The 17302-nt window shown below is 40.7% G+C and overlaps 1 protein-coding gene across 1 annotated transcript in view; it reads left to right on the top strand.

Annotated features, from left to right (window-relative positions):
* Window positions 1-8139: 8139 nt before the first annotated feature.
* The window catches only part of smarcd3b (SWI/SNF related, matrix associated, actin dependent regulator of chromatin, subfamily d, member 3b), a 78800-nt gene continuing 69637 nt past the window's right edge, over window positions 8140-17302 (top strand). Inside the window, exon 1 of the mRNA XM_056248429.1 lies at window positions 8140-8280. Within this exon, the coding sequence (XP_056104404.1) occupies window positions 8269-8280 (12 nt within the window). The 5' untranslated portion in view covers window positions 8140-8268. The remainder of the gene's footprint in view (window positions 8281-17302) is intronic.

The following is a 17302-nucleotide window of genomic DNA, read 5'->3' as shown; positions in this document are numbered from 1 at the left end:
ATTTATAGGCAGGCGTCCACAGGCAGCTGCTGCTGGAGACGCTGCAGTTCACGTGCAGACCCTGCACTGTCCCTCCCCCACTAGCAGAGTGCAACCTGCGCTTCAAGATAACGGTAACTTTTAAACTTTCAAAGCATCTTTTAACTGTTTGACTGCTGAAATATTGTCAAACACTTTGAAAATGGAAACACGTTGCTCTATAACTGTTATGTGGTTGCAACTATATAGCTAAGCAAGTTTGTGGGTCCAAATGGAAAACGCGAATGACTCGTCTATAAAACTGCTTGCTTGCCATTGTATTTAGGGAGCTGCAAATAGCTGTAGGCTATCCGTTCAGTATGCATTAGGGCTGTCAATGAATATTCTAAATACGAATATATATTCGAATAGTTTAAAAAAAAACTGAATTTTAAAGGTGAAAATTAATATTCGAATGTGGAAAAACACGCCCGCGGTAGCAGACTAACGTTACCACAGCACAGCTCGCTCAGTGTCGGTTCTATGTACTGTGAAACTTCAATTAATGTATTTGTTTCAATCACTGAATGAAGCCTGCTATATACCTTAAATTGCTTGCACAAAACTCTTGATCAGCACTCAACATTTGTTTGTTGCTGTTCATTTAAACCGGTATGCGCGGAGAGCGTGAAGCCTTGTTTATACTCGACGCGTCCGCACGAGCGCGAGTCTCCGCTGACTGCGCGCGCACCTCTCCAAACGGACGAGGCGTTTATACTCGACGCGCTCGCCGTTGTGCTATTCTGTGAAACGACAGGGGGCGACTCGGAGTAATTCTACTCTAAACCACCAGGAATCAGCAGTGAAGAAGTAGTTTGCCGTTTATTAGTAGTTTATTAATTGCTGATTCATATAAAAAGAGTAATAAATGCAGTAGGTTTATTGTACTTTCACTGCATGTAAACTAGTTAAACAACTGAAGCCTTATTGAAGAGTGTTTAAACCTTAATTTCATCAGCAGGGCTAATTACTTCTGCTATTGTAGGCTTATTTTGTAAATATAAGCAGTTACTTTAGAGTGCAAACTGTGTGTTTGATGCAAATGTGTTCCTATTCACAAAATGAGAGGCTTTTATGGTCGCCCATCAATGCAAATGTCTCTGTGTATAGAAGGATCATAAACATCCTGGTACAGACGTACCAGTTCGGCCAGATTCGGCTCGAAGTCGTTCATCTTCGGATGCGGCGCCGCGCGCGATGTTACAAAAAGTGCCGTGCACACCGCCAGGCGAAATGGGGTCTTGCGCACCCAACGCGCACGACCGCCCACACCGCAATTACGTCATTTTTGCCGCGCGCACCTTCGCGCTCTTGCGGACGCGTCGAGTATAAACAAGGCTTGAGGGTGAGTGCGGGAGAGAGAGAGAGAGTGCGCCTGCGAGTCCGGGCGAGCCAGAGTGAGCTCTGCGGTCTTGGCCATTAGTTGATTTACTCGTTTTTTTTTTTGTAGTAATACGTTGTCAAATATGTTTAAACTCAAATAAGCTACTTAATACTAGTAGTTATGTCTCTTTGTATTAATTTGTCCTGTTATTGACGTAATGCGCGTCATTGACCAAATGCACGACGATATGCTCAAATATGTTTTTTTAGAGGGAATATACAAACGCCATTTGAGCAATTTTGACAGCCCTAGTATGCGTACGGTAGCTGTTACGAACACTGGTCATAGGATAAGTAATACCAACGTTGTTCCGTGCTTTTTGTGGGAGATTTATTCAGCGACCACCTGGCTGAGGTTTGCACCTGGCTGAGGTTTGCACCTGGCTGAGGTTTGGACGCGTGTGGTGTGTGTCTCCCTCGCCATCGCAGTGATATTAGAGACCAGACATGCTCATTTTATTTTATTTTATGTAGAAAAATTTAAACCATGGCAGTAAATAGTTAGTTACTTTTAAAATGAAGTACAGTGTGCACTGTGCACTTTATTATGCTGGTTGCTACTGTGTGCAATAGTGTAATTATTTTATTTATGCTTAAATATTTATTTTCAGCAGTGAACTTTTTTTTTGTTCTACCTCATGTTTTTAATATTTATTAAATATTGTTTATCTACTTGTTCTTGTTCTACCTCACATGTTTTTACTATTTGTTAAATATTGATTTTTTTACGTTAAAGGGATACTCCACCAGTTTTTCTTATTAAACTATGTTATTCCCTTAACTAAGACGAGTTGATACATACCTCTCTCGTCTCAGTGCGTGCACTATATCCCTCTGTATTGCCGCAAAACTATGTTAGCACTTAGCTTAGCCCATGCATTAAATATGGGCCAAGCAGAGAAGCGACCAAACACTTCCACGTTTTCCCTATGTAAACACAGTTACTCGAGTAGTGTAACTTGACCTGGGCTGGTGACACAAAATAAACCGTTGCGCTTTTCTAAGCGTTTAAAATTGATGACTATATTGTATGGCGGAATACCATAACAAGTGCTTTTGAGCACTTCGACTTGGCGCAATAATATCTTCACTCGTGAAAAGATTACCGGCTCCCGCTTCCTCTCCCCCTCCCTCCAATAGCATCCAGCTGCTGACATTTCCGTCAATACTACCAACGTGACTTTTACTACCTGTGCTATTAGCAAACTGCAGATCATTTGCAATGGCCGACTTTGTAGATGATTATGACTTCTTTTAGTAGACCCAGAGCCATATCTGTTTGAACCCGAGTACACGGAGGAGGAATTAGCTCTTGTGGACCGTGAGAGGCAAGAAAGATATGATCCAGAACAGACCGGAGCTGGCGAAAGACCACGGGCTTTCTGTAAGTGATCTGAATATTGTTGGTGTAGCCTCATCCTTTAGGCGTGTTCCTGTGCAGGTATAGTCCTTCTTTGTGAAATGTTCGGAGCAAACACGCCACTTCTTCAGAGTCATCAATGGTGTTTTGGGATTCTTGTTCAAAGCAGCTAACCAAGCTCTCCGCTGTATGTGGTGTGTTGGAATTCGGTGAAAAATGACAGCACTATGTACATTCTCCTTATTTTCACAACCCTTTACGATGCACGCTTTAACCATTATTGTACACAAACTAGCTTCCAACAACCTGTTACTTCGTCAACTCCGCTCAAACTACTACTACCGGCGCATGTCACGTTGTATTGACGGAAATGTCAGAGGGAGGGGGAGAGGAAGCGGGAGCCGGTAAGAGGACTTTTCACGAGTGAAGATATTATTGCGCCAAGTCGAAGTGCTCAAAAGCAATTGTTATGGTATTTCGCCATACAATATAGTCATCAATTTTAAACGCTTAGAAAAGCGCAACGGTTTATTTTGTGTCACCAGCCCAGGTCAAGTTACACTACTCGAGTAACTGTGTTTACATAGGGAAAACGTGGAAGTGTTTGGTCGCTTCTCTGCTTGGCCCATATTTAATGCATGGGCTAAGCTAAGTGCTAACATAGTTTTGCGGCAATACAGAGCGATATAGTGCACGCACTGAGACGAGAGAGGTATGTATCAACTCGTCTTAGTTAAGGGAATAACATAGTTTAATAAGAAAAACTGGTGGAGTATCCCTTTAAATAAATGTTACTTTTATTAAATTGAGACCTGTAACATTTGTTAACATCATGTCATTTTTATGATGTAAATTGAGGGAGCAAAATGTATCGGCTCCAAATATCGGCTCAAGAAAATCGGCAGCCCGTATCGGTCATCGGCTAAGGCTGATGGGGAAAAAATCGGTATCGGCACTAAAAAATCCATATCGGTCGATCCCTAGTCGTAACCGACTTGAGTGGGCAAATGCTCACATTTCGATGGCGTCTGGCACTTTGGAGAGGTGTTCTCTTCACGGATGAATCCCGGTTTTCACTGTACAGGGCAGATGGTAGACAGCGTGGATGGCGTGAGTGGTTTGCTGATGTCAACGTTGTGGATCGAGTGGCCCATGGTAGCGGTGGGGTTATGGTATGGGCAAGCGTATGTTATGGACCACGAACACAGGTGCATTTTATTGATGGCATTTTGAATGCACAGAGATACCGTGACGAGATCCTGAGGCCCATTGTTGTGCCTCACTAACACAGATTTAGACAGATTTGTGAACAATATTTGAAAGAAATAGGCCTTTTGTGTACATAGAAAAAGTCTTAGATATTTGAGTTCAGCTCTGTGTTAGTGAGCACTTCTCCTTTGCCGAGATAATCCATTCACCTCACAGGTGTGGCATATCAAGATGCTGATTAGACAGCATGATTATTGCACAGGTGTGCCTTAGGCTGGCCACAATTAAAGGCCACTCTAAAATGTGCATGATGGGGACCCCCTGGGAAAAAAAAAAGTTTATATATATATATATATCAGCGCACACAACGCCTCTGCACTTACTCACGATTTCTCTCAACATGGGGACAGGAAACTTGCGTTACGTATTTGAAAAAGTAACTCAGATATTTTGTTGTAAATGTTAATATATATATATATATATATATATATATATAGTACGAGTGTTGAACTTTCTTCTTCTGTGTCCTATTCTTCTGCGGTCCAGAATGGCAGCACAGCTGAAATGTTTGTTTGAACTGCTCTCTTTACTACACAGATGTGAATTTACATTTCCTTCAGCCCGAGGCTTATTCATTTCACTTTTGATGCGAAAGGGCCTTTACATTTGTCATTTGTTATTATAAAACAAACAAGCTAACCTAGCCCAGATGAGAAAAAGTACTGTAGCGTAAAGGTAATATGCATTACTTTTCATAAGTAACTAAGTGAAGCAATTAGTTACTTTTTTAGGGAACACAATATTGTAATTCATTACTTTTAAAAAAACAACTGTGCCCAACACTGCATCTGCATTTTGAGACTAGACTTTGACATATGTCAGGAGTGACTAAGAGTGAATGTTAATCAATAATCAATCAACTTTTATTTGTTAAGCACATTTAAAAACAACACGAGTTGGCCAAAGTGCTGTACAGATCTAAAAATTACTCAAACACTCAAACAGTACTCACACAAAACACTGGGTTAATATCCTACCCTGACCAGTATCCTGAAACCTAGGGGCAATTGTAGGCCATAGCGTATAGGTGTGTTTTCAGCATAGATTTAAAGCATTCTAACGAGTCATTGGCTCTGATATGCAAAGGAAGACTGTTCCAAAGACGTGGAGCTGCCACAGAAAATGCACGGTCTCCTTTGGTTTTTAACCTTGATTTGGGAACATGTAGGAGCAAATTCTGGGATGATCTCAGGGGTCGAGAAGAAAAGTGATGCTGTCTCTGTATCAGGCGTACTACTTATTCCGGAGCCAGACCATGCAGACCTTTAAAGGGGTCATATAATGCCATTTTTGTACAAGCTAATATGATTCTTTAGGGTCTAAATTAAAAGTTTGTAATATACTTTAATTAAAAATTCTCATTAGTATTGTAAGAAAACACTTATTTTACCTGGTCAAAAACAGCTCTGTTTTCAGCACGCCGTTTCAGTGCATATGACTTTAAATGATAATGAGCTTTGCTCACCCCGCCTCTCTGTTCTGTGCATACACCGTTTGTAACTCAATAACTAAATAACCATAACGCGTTGTTCAGTATAAACGTGGGATTATGAATTATATTGAGAACATCATACATAGAAAACATGCCGTAATGTACCCTGAGTGTAAACCTTAGACGCATTCATTGTGAAGCGTGCAGCTAGCGATTTGCAAAGATTAATATATTAATATAAAGTTTAATAAGACGTTACACTCACTTCCGTTCTTCTGGAGGTTCAGCAGGAACACGAATATCTGGAACCGATGCTTTTTCATGAGCAGCTTCTTAGCAAATCCAGCTTTATACTGATCCTCGTTTATAAAGCAGTCTGGTGTGTGAAATGATTCGCGCAAACATGAGAGCATTGACGTTGCTCGTGGGGAATATTCCCTTCGAAAACAAACACAGCCACTGCCTCTTCAGCGGTTCGGATTTAGGAACATTAAAATGACTGCTGTGTTCGATTACACCCAAGAACAGAACACCACAATCGCTTAGACGCCATTCTGCTCATAGACAGTGCTCCAGAGTCCAGCATATCAACAATGACCGCGCCTGTCCGCGCAGACTATGATTGACAGCTGGTTCACAAGCGAGGGCGGGTCTGTGTTGACTCGCTCCTGTCAATCAACAATCGTGGGAGGGGCTTCCGAGCGTGTGACGTCACACGGTCGAACGGCTCAATTTGAGGCAGGGGAAAACATATAAGGAGATTAAAACAAAAACACTGGATGGATTTTTATCATTTTATGATGGTTGTGTACAGACACTGCCAACACACATTTCAGTACAATCAACTTGTAAAAGTGCAGGTACCATTATATGACCCCTTTAAAAACCATGGACAGAACTTTATATTGGACTCTAAATTCAACTGGAAGCCAGTGCAACGAGGCCAATACCGGAGAAATCCTAGACCATTTCCGTGTGCCAGTCAATAGTCTGGCTGCTGCATTTTGCACCAGCTGCAGCCTCGACAACAATTTCCTATATAGTCCTAAATATAATGAGTTGCAGTAATCCAATCTGGATGAAATAAAAGCATGAATGACAGTTTCCATGTCCTTAAATGACAAAATGCTCTTTAATTTGTCTGCTCCGTAATTGATAAAAACTACTTTTGACCACAGCATTAACTTGTTTATCAAATTTTAGCTCTGAATCAAAAATTACACCGAGGTTCCTTGCTTGGGTGTTCACATTAATGGCTAAGGGATCAGGATGTACAGTGAGTTGTTTACCTTAGTGAAGTAAAGTTGGACATCAGCATCAGGAAGATTGCAGGTAGGAATCACATTTTATGTTACCTTGTTAAAGAAGGTGAAAATAACCGCCTCTCATCCTCAATAAGTACTTCTGAAAGCACAAATTTCTGTAGTTCATGTGACTTAGTTAAGTGTGAAATTGTGCACAATAGTATAGCTCAAACCTGTCCATATTCTGCTTTCCAGGCTTTGGGATTATGTAGCCTAGTTTTGCTTTATCCCAACATGAATGACATGATGTTCCATCATAATTTAGTGACCCTGACGTCAACATCTACTTATTTCAAGAAACATATTAAGGTTTATGGAAAGTTTCTCCCGAGGATGATATTGACATTAGTAGGGTGCTGGAAGATTGTTGGTAGGACCCTCGTTCATTGAGACAAAATTAGAAAATGAAGGGCCTCTGCTGCTGGACCCTTATTGCAAGATGCCTGATTGATTTGACATGGAAAAAATTTGAGGAAACTACTATTAGAATCTTAAACATTTTAAAATCAGTGAAAATAAAAACCTGTTACCTGTGACCAGTTTTGTTCACCACTGAATAGGCCTAATCTGAATGGACAAAAACATATTTTACGTTCCACAGAAGAAAGTCAGTCTCACAGTTTCGGAACAACATGATGGTGAGTATGATGACAGAATTTTACTTATAATCTTATAGTAATAATTACACGTATAATTATTCCCTTTAAGAACTCTTGTAGGCGGCGTCACACGATTATCAATGTCTGTTATTGTGAAAACCAGGAACCAGCTCCTTGGTTGTTGTATGTGACAAATGGTCTTTGCACATTTGTTTAATCTTTACTGCTGCCATCTCTTGTGCAGAGATTTGGCGGACTTTTCATACGCAAGTTGCTTATTATATTAGGCCTGTTCGACAAAGTTCCGACTGTATTCCGTCAGCACGTGAGAGTGACTGACTAACGTCGCGCAGGGAGAGGGGTGCAATTTGATGACGCTCCCTTCAAACCCCCGAGTTTTATTCGAAGCCGCGGTGGACAGGACGCGCATGCGCCTCAGCGCTCACCGTCTCTGGCTGCATCCCCTCCTCACTTCTCTCTCTCTCTCTCTCTCTCTCTCTCTCTCTCTCTCTCTCTCTCTCTCTCTCTCTCTCTCTCTCTCTCTCTCTCTCTCTCTCTCTCTCTCTCTCTCTCTCTCTCTCTCTCTCTCTCTCTCTCTCTCTCTCTCTCTCTCTCCTCCCTCTCTCTCTCCTCCCTCTCTCTCTCCTCTCTCTCTCTCTCTCCCTCTCTCTCTCTCTCTCTCTCTCTCTCTCTCTCTCTCTCTCTCTCTCTCTCTCTCTCTCTCTCTCTCTCTCCTCTCCACACTGACTGTCCAGTCACTCCAGCACCGAGCAACAGGGAGTGTGTTTATGCTTCTGCTTTAAGCTATAAAGAACTTCATCTCCATCGCTCCGGACACACACCGCTTCTTCATCTGCCGTTCGCTGCCTTTTAGCGACCAACCGGCCACAGTAACCATCTGCCATGGAGAGGAAGGTAGGACATTTACAGCAACATCATAAGAATGCCATCGGCTCCATAAAGCACTTATTAAACAACAGTGTTTAATGTCTGCGGTCTGTTGCCGTCCTGATGGTGTATAATCCGCCCATCTCATCACAGGCACTCAGATTAGTGCGCATGGGAGTTTTCCGACTGGATCTAGTTTATTTGGCAATGTGAAAAAGCAGATACTATTTGAAGCCAGACCCGCGCGCACACTCAAACACGTGTTAATTCTGTTTTCTCCATCACTGGTCTTCAGTACGGATGGAGGGTCCTTCATGTTCTTAATGCTGACTTTAGTGAGAGGTTCATAGCAGCACGGAGATGTTGAGACCTCAGAGGCCCCTTTGTACGATGTAAAGAGCCGAATAATCGTTGGGACTTCAGTTGTTGGGATTGAAAGTGTTACTAGCAAGCAACATAAAGATGCCTTGCCTCAAGATTCACTCTAATAGTCAATGTGAAGTCAGTTTGTTTGTTTGTCTATAAGTGAAGGTATGTGATTTATCATAGGTATGTTTATGTAGGTGGATTGATCTTAGAAATAACTAAAGCGGTTTTGCGATGCATACACAGTTAGAGGCTGTTATCACTATTTTGTTCTTCGCCAAGTTATTTTTTAAGCTCCAGTCTTTTTCTCTGTGAAGGTGCCTGCAGTGATGGGAAAACTGGAAATGTCAGGAACTTTAAAACTGAAGTCATAGATTTGAAAGGCATTGAAATATCTTTATTGAATATAACACAATTTTCTACTTGTGTGAATGCAGTCAATTTGTCACAAACAATTGGAAAAATGATGTGGCTATACTGGCTACAGCACTAGGCTATATTACATTGTTTTATTATGTATTGTATGTATGTATGTATGTGTGCGTATGTATGTATTACAAATATTAGGATTCATTTTATATATATATATATATATATATATATATATATATATATATATATATATATATATATATATATATATAATGAATCCTAAGATTTGTAATTTTACCTGGTGAAGTTACATGCTCAACGGCTGTCTGAATTCACTCACTCGTTTTCATTCACTCCTTCAAGTGAACTGTATTAGTGGACTAACGCAGGGAATACTGAATGAGGGTTTAGGGATGATTTCGGATTTGTCTAGAGTCTGGACAAGATGATTAGACAGCTGAGACACTTGAGCACTAATCAAAACCAATGAAGAGAGGGAACACAGGAGCCAATGAAACCAAAACACAGGGAAACAGGGTAAAACTAACTAAAAGTCCATAAAATTAAAACACAACAGAATACACATTACAATATGCAGCACATATTACGATTGTGCAGTAAGTGTGATAACTCCCATATGGACTTGCAACCTAATGCTTTCTGGTTGTGAGTTTTTCTCCCTAAGTGATCTGAAATATACAAACAAATTTTATTAGGGCCCGAGCACCGATGGTGCAAGGACCCTCTTGGAATTGCTCCGTTTATTATTTAAAAATAAAATGTTGTCCTTCATTGCATTGAATGCATTCTGCTTTCCAGTCTTTGGTAACCTATTAAGATGTGCTACTTTCCTCTTCCCCAACAGGACTGATATTATAATACTCCAACATAATTTAGTGGTATCTTATATGAGTGGAGTGACCCTGACGTCAATGTCATACCAAAAAAAAGAGCTGCAAGTTTACGGGCAGTTTCTCTTGTGGGTCATCATAATGCATAATGTGTTATTTTATATGACCACATATTATAATATGGCATAGATTTATAAAAGGTCTGTTTTCCTGTAGCATATCTTATGTCCTGTTGTCTTCTTGTATATTGTGACAAAGCATTTGTGATCTTAGCATTGAGTTCCTTTCCCTCCCAAATTCGTCCCCCTCCTATATCCATTGGGTTCCTGAGTAAATCACCAGAAAAAACAATTAAGAGTATTTAGTAGTTGTGCTATACACAAGCTTTTTATCTGTGTTGAGACACAAGCAGCTGGAATTCTCTGTAACTGCTGCATCACTTCTGCTTGGTTGCACTGCTGGAACGCACACCGCCGGCGCCACTGACCGTACTGTAGATAGACTGAACATGCAGGGCCACTCATGTCTGCTGTCCAAGCTGATTTGTATGGAGCTGGGGCTGCGCTTTTATGTTGATTGTCTTTTGTGCCTGTGTGCAGTATTACAAGTTAAATGTAAGTTTGAGTGGGTAACAGTGTGGTCATTATATTTGATCCCTTCATTCTAACTTTTGCCTTATGTAGCCTAACTAACTGTTAAAATAAGTTAAGTTTAAAAATATGATTTTACTACTTAATCGTGATCATAATGGGTATTTTTATATGTAGCATAAATAACAATCAGAAACTCTATTTGAAATGAATAAGGATCAATAAATAAATACTGATACAAAAAAACATAAGAAATGACATTTATTTATTATGACTGATTGATTTATTTGACATGCACAACATGTCGCTGTTTAGGTTCGTGTTGATGAGCCACTAACAAAATAGTAATGTATTCATAGATTCTCTCTCTTAAAATGTAAGTGAGTGTAAATGTCAGCATTATCATATGTCTAAAGAATTGTAGTCTGTTGGGTAAAACAAGAGCTTATTGATGCAGTTCAGTCAGTCTGCTGTCTTATTCCAACCGTTACTCCTGATTGGAGGCTCCCATAAATATTTAGTTTATACGTAGAGATACATTTCAACTTAGTTTAATGGTGCAACGCAAAAATATTTAGTAGTGTGTAAGTTGTTACATAGTGTCCATTTACGTCAAACCAGGCTAAGTTGTAACTAACACACAGCTGGTGCAACCTGCCCCTGTAGTGTACCCTAAACAGTTAAAAACACAAGTCCTAATATCCTATTCAGAAATCAAAGCCTTTCTTTTAAAAGAAAATCACACTCTTTCATGAAAAGCATCTCATACAAAATATTTAAAATAAACAATACAATTGGTAATTATAAAATAGAATTCTTGCGGTTTCTCAAATGTTTGGAACTGTTATTTCAGGCATTTATAAAAACAGAGAAAGTTGTCATGGTCAAACCCTAAAGATTTTGAATCTCTGAAAGTACAGATTCTTCTTTATAGGGGATGAAAGAGTGAACAAGGAGGATAGCAGAAAAGTAGTCCACATTACTTGTTTTCAAAAGCCATGTAATAGCTTTGTGCGAGAAACAGACTAAAATAGTAAACTGTAATTTGTGGTATAGTTGTGTTAGTCTTAGTTAGTGTTAGTTTTTTATATTTACAATTAATTGCTTTTGTTGCTGTAAAGTTTTGTAAAATAATTGTATACATTATGAGTAGTTTTCTTACTGTCTGCTGTCTTCTCAACAAATTTTTTTTCAGATATGTTAAATGTTTTAACCTTTGAGGATTGTACGCCATGTGGCTGGATAAGCTTCAAAGTACTGTTTTAAGTCAGTTGATTCAAAGGAGGACATTATTGTAGTACCAGGTTGTGGTCTAAAGTACCAAGCCGCAGGTGTGTCTTTGAGCTCGAAGCCTTGTATTCTCCCTGAAAACAATTCCAGAGGGGCCAGCAACACTTAGAATGGATCACAGAAGTTCGCTTCAGTGCCCAGTAATCTTCTGAGAGTGAGAGAAATCCCATTAGTATTCAAGAACCCGCTTTTTCTAGCTGTCACACCTCAAGAGCTTTAGGGAGAATTGGCTCATTCACAAGTGAGAGTGCAGGCAGAGAGATGAAGGGGTGGTTATTAAGTGCTCTCTTTCTTTTATTCTTTTTCTTTTCTTCTCCTTTGCTGCCTTTCTGCTGGTCTAAAAGTAAAGCATTAGAATGTAGGATGGCTGGACTCTAGAAACGCCTCATGCCCTTTGTTCAGCCCAACAATACATTTTCTCATTTATTAGACACTTGCGGTATAATTTGCATCTCTGATTTAAATATGTATTATTTGTACTTAATCCAAGCCTGTTCATTTATTTACATTTTTAATTCATTTGACACACACAGTGGAACCAAAAAGTATTTGAATATCATTATACATAGCATAACAAAATATCAAACCAAATGACAATTATTAAAAAATAGCTGGGTCTGACATCATTATGAATTGTCAAGTAGTCAGTATGGAAGATTAGTGGATGCAGATATGTATTGATCTGCAAGTTAGAAAATTAACGTTTTATTTTATTACAAAAACTTCTCATACTCTATCAAAACTTTAAGTATATTAAAGCTGCACTCTGTAACTTTTAACACTCTAGCGGTTAAAGCTGCAGTCGACAAGACTGGCAGATTGAGGGGACTTAGCCAAAATTGTGAATGTTTACAACTCTCATGCCACTACCACTGAGCACTCTCCCATCTGGTTCGTGGGGCTCGTCAGTGCGCGTGCACCAGATTTTTTGTGAACGGGCATGTCTCATCAGCATCGATCAACACAATGGAGTACTTGGTTACTTGGTACTTTCCTTGGTTGTTTTGGACCTCCTAGTTCTGGTTGTTAACCGAGGAATTGGAAGCTTGTTAGTAGATTTTCTCTCCACCATCACGATTCATACAATCCAACACACCTGCGAACTTCAGGCGTGTACATGTGATATTGGAACGTGCACGAGGGGGGATCTGTGGCATGTGCACGAACTGTGATTGACAGTCAGATCTCACACAGCCCTGTGCTGATTGGACCAGAAGAACCGGGAGTGGTGGATTTTTGCAAAACAAATAACAGGCTCTAGATGGAGGTAGAAGCGCGTTTCTTTTTTTTTTTAAACCGCCTGATTTATGTTGTTCTGTCGGAGCATAGTGTCGGTTTCAGACAGTGAATATGATAAAAAAAATCTTGCTGACTGCAGCTTTAATAAACAGAATTGCACGCGTCTTGCGGAAGAACATTGTAGCCGGAGCTACTTCTCTCTGTTTATGACTATGACGAGTAGGGTTGGGTATCGTTTGGGTTTTATCCGATTCCAGTACCTACTCGGTATTTTTTAAACGGTTCCGGTGCTTAAACGGTTCTTAAATCGGTACTTAAGAAAATGAAACCGCACACACTTTATCAAAAAATAATACCCTTTAATTTACAGGGCCAAACTGGACACAATATTAACTTAAATCTTTAAACAATATAAATACAAGTAACATATGGTAATAATAAAACCAATATAAAATAAAAATTCATATTTACATAATATCAAATGAAACAATATTGTATCAAACAATGTAATAATACTGGAGATTAATAGAGATTACTAGCAGGCAGAGCTGCCAACTCTCACGCATTGACCGTGAGACTCACGCAAATGACCCTTTTCACACAGAAAAATCGCGGACAAAGAGGACACTGACAGACAAGACAGAGAAGGTTACTTTTGATATGGAACAAATCCACAGCTGTCAGATTCTGTCAATATTTTTACGAGATTCACACAACAAATAACGTTTTGGCTCTTTGAAATGTGACAGATCGCTGTAGCGCGTCAGTTCAAACGGCACATGATACAGCAGCCTACAAATCCACTGCTTCTAAGCTACGCAGCGTTGAGTGAACCTATGAAAGAGAACATCTCTGGTTGGTGTAACATATCTCCCAATAGGGAACGGGACGCTGCCAAGCTCCTCGCGCTGCCGACCAGCTTCCTTTTTCGGCAGAGAAATCTGAGGAGCAGATGGCGCCCGCGCGCCAACATAGTATGACGACGTAAGTGCGTCGATGCGGCGCCCGCGCCATCAGCCAATGAATTGGCTTGATTCTATATGGGATTCAGACTATCGGCACACCCAGAGGGCGTTCTGACAGGTAATTTTACACGTGAAATGCAGCCAAACCTTGCGAGAAACAGCGCGCATCCGAGACAGAAGAAACTGTGCTCCAAACTGTGTAGCACACGCACGGCGGAGAGAGAGAGAGCGAGAGACCTTGTGTGTGTGTGTGTGTGTGCGCGTGTGTGCCTAATGAAGTTAGGCACCGAAATCAGGCACCGAAATTTTCGTTCTTATTCGGTCTGGTTACTACCGTTTACGTCGGAACCGGTTCCCTATTGGCACCGAGTTTCGGTACCCAACCCTAATGACGAGTCACACAGGTACTGGGCTACTCCGCAGTGGAACGACCTGTACCAGTCTAAAATAGTCTGAATATAAGCACTTATTATAGGTGTACCATAGTGATTCAGGATAAGACAAAAACATGGTTTGGAAAATGGAGTCATTATGTATTTGCTTATTACATAAATTTAGTAAATTTTTAACAAAATAAAGTTACGGACTGCAGCTTTAAAATATCAATTTAGGTTACTGATAGGCTACTTCATGTGTGCAAACAAATGGGGGGGGGATATAGCATAGTATTCAAAAATAAGGAAAAAACAAAATGGGTGTTGACAAAGAATATAAAAACAGATGTCACATTGGGCTAAAGCCTAAATGCATACAATTTTAAGAAGAACACTATGCATACATACTAGTTTTATACAATTTTAACTACTACGGCAGCGGGGAAGGTGCATGCGCATTAATTTGCGTTAATTTAATATTTATTTTATTTTTATTTTAAATTGCGTTATGTTGTTTCTTACATAAAACCTACCCTGTTGAGATGGTGATGTGGACAAGTCTGCATTCAAGCATTGCAGTGGGACCTATTATGCAAAATTCACTTTTACATGGTGTTTGAACATAAATGTGTGTCGGCAGTGTGTGTACACAACCACCCTATAATGGTAAAAATCCACCCACTCCTTTGTTTTAAGCCCCATAAATCATAAGCAGTGTCTCAGAATAAGCCGTTTGCAGTTTCTATGCAATTGTGACGTCACAAATGCTTAGTCCCCGCCCACGACTCCTGACAGACTAGACCCTGCCCTGAAGTGAGCTGTACTTATGGCGCTTTTCCACTGCATGGTACGGTTCGGTACGGCACGCTTTGGCGCTTTTCCACAGCATGGTGCGGTTCGGTACGGCACGCTTTGGCGCTTTTCCACTGCATGGTACGGTACGGCTCGGCTCGGTACGGCTCACTTGTGGCGCTTTTCCACTGCCACTTTTCCACAATAGTCTGCCGTGTTTATCCCCTCACCAGAGCATTTAACAGCAGCATTCAAGTATTCTTATTAAAGCTACTAAAGTTATTCAATCAAGAGCAGTGAGTGATTTTCTGTTTTTCTTTTGTTGTTTGGTTCATATTAACAGCATAGCAGTATGTACTGTATATTACACTGCTTTCACTTTAATACACAGACCTGATGATGATAGAGATAGAGATAATCAAAACCTAACAGATGTTTTAGTTTTTGGCAGAGTATCTGAGGCAGGAGCTGTAAAGGCTATGCCCTCTTCTGGAAAGCAGGGTGGTTAGCACGCAGCAGCTCATTTGCATCTAAAGCCTGGAACACACCAAGCCGACGAACTAGCGCCGATGAAAGCCGACTGTGTTGTCGCCTCTCGTTGCCTCTCGTCGGGGTAAAAAGCTGCACTTGAACACACCGAGAGAACTACAGCCGACTGGCAGCTAGAATGCGCGTTCTGCGCCTGCGTGTAAATGAGACAACTGTCTATTTCTGCAGATATATTCTCTATATTCGTCATTCAAAAAGGGGAAACCGACGCTGTCGGCTGCAGATACACAAACCATAAACAAAGCAGTGCGTGCTTACCGTTTTAAATATCAATCCTGCTAAACACTTAATTTATTCCACTCCGCTCGTGTTAATATTGAAATATTCGCCAAGTAACACCCAGGTAAGATGACGTAACATAAGAACAGCCTTCTATCTGTAGAGTTTTGACTTCTTTGCTCGCTGTTTTGCTATTATTCTCGTGCATGACTCTTTCACTAAGCTGAACAGCCAATCAGAGTTCCCTCTTTCACCGACGGCCCGACGCCGATTCAACATGTCGAATCGGCCGAAACAAAGCCGACGAGGACCAATTTCAGCCGACGGCACGGAACCGTGCGGAACACACCGAGGAAACTCAGTCGGCCGACGCACAAAAACTGCCCGACGGCCGACCGTCGGCTTGGTGTGTTCCAGGCTTTAAGATACAGTCACGTAAACAACATGTTTTTCCTTCCACTCAAAAATGGGATTTACAACTGTAACAAGGTTCGTTGTTGTGGGAAGACGGAGGTTGGAACCGGCGAACAATCAACAAGTTTAATAACATAAAATAAAACAAATACAAAACGAAAGTAAAAGACAGCAGCCCCTCACGGACGACTGCTGTCACATATAATAAAACAAAACTCAACATAGGTTCAGGCCTGTTCCTCTCTCGATCTTCACAGTCGTCGCTCCTCCTTTATGCCGCCGCTCCTCCGTGAGAGATACGAGACCGATGCGTCTCACAGGTGTCGTTCATCATTAATCACGCCACCGGCCTCGCGCCATTCTCTCACGTCCCTCGACCTCGTCCTGCTCACCACAACAACATAGTATAATAAATTATCTGTGGGGTATTTTGAGCTGAAACTTCAGACACATTCTGGGGACACCTTATTACATATATTACATCTTGTAAAAAGGGGCATAATAGGTCTCCTTTAAACAGATCGCCCTTTTACAGCAGATTTTGTTCACAAACATTTTCTTTTAAAATAATCAGTCCTAAAATTTGGCATTTGTAACTTACTTTTCGCGCCATTGGTTGCACTTTGCACTCAAGTTTCTAGGATCTCCCGATTCTTGGCTAATTTTTAGTCAGACTTGTGACTTCAGTTAACCGACAGACTCGCTCTGAACGTATCATTCAGTGAGTTGTTGACTCGATAACAGCTACAATCGGATCAGTCCAATTCACGAATGAATTGTTTGGTGCTATTTGCGAACCGATTTACAGGCTCATTGAAAAGAATCAGTTCGTTCACGAATTGGACACCACTGCTGCATCATGGAGCATGTGACGATTTCTTCAGTTCAAAGTGACGAGGAACGAGATGTTTTTTAGGGGATGCTGTGGAGTAAAATGTTTGATATTATCCTTTAGAATGTAGTGAAGTAAAATTTCTTAAAATAAAAATACTCCTGTAAAGTACAGATACTTGAAAAATGTACTAAAG

This window comes from Rhinichthys klamathensis, unplaced genomic scaffold, assembly GCF_029890125.1.
Source record: "Rhinichthys klamathensis goyatoka isolate OS25496 unplaced genomic scaffold, OSU_Roscu_1.1 h1tg000055l_1, whole genome shotgun sequence".
Taxonomy (NCBI): Eukaryota; Metazoa; Chordata; class Actinopteri; order Cypriniformes; family Leuciscidae; genus Rhinichthys; species Rhinichthys klamathensis.
Note: the sequence above shows the minus strand (reverse complement) of the source record. Positions and strands in the feature narration are given on the sequence as shown.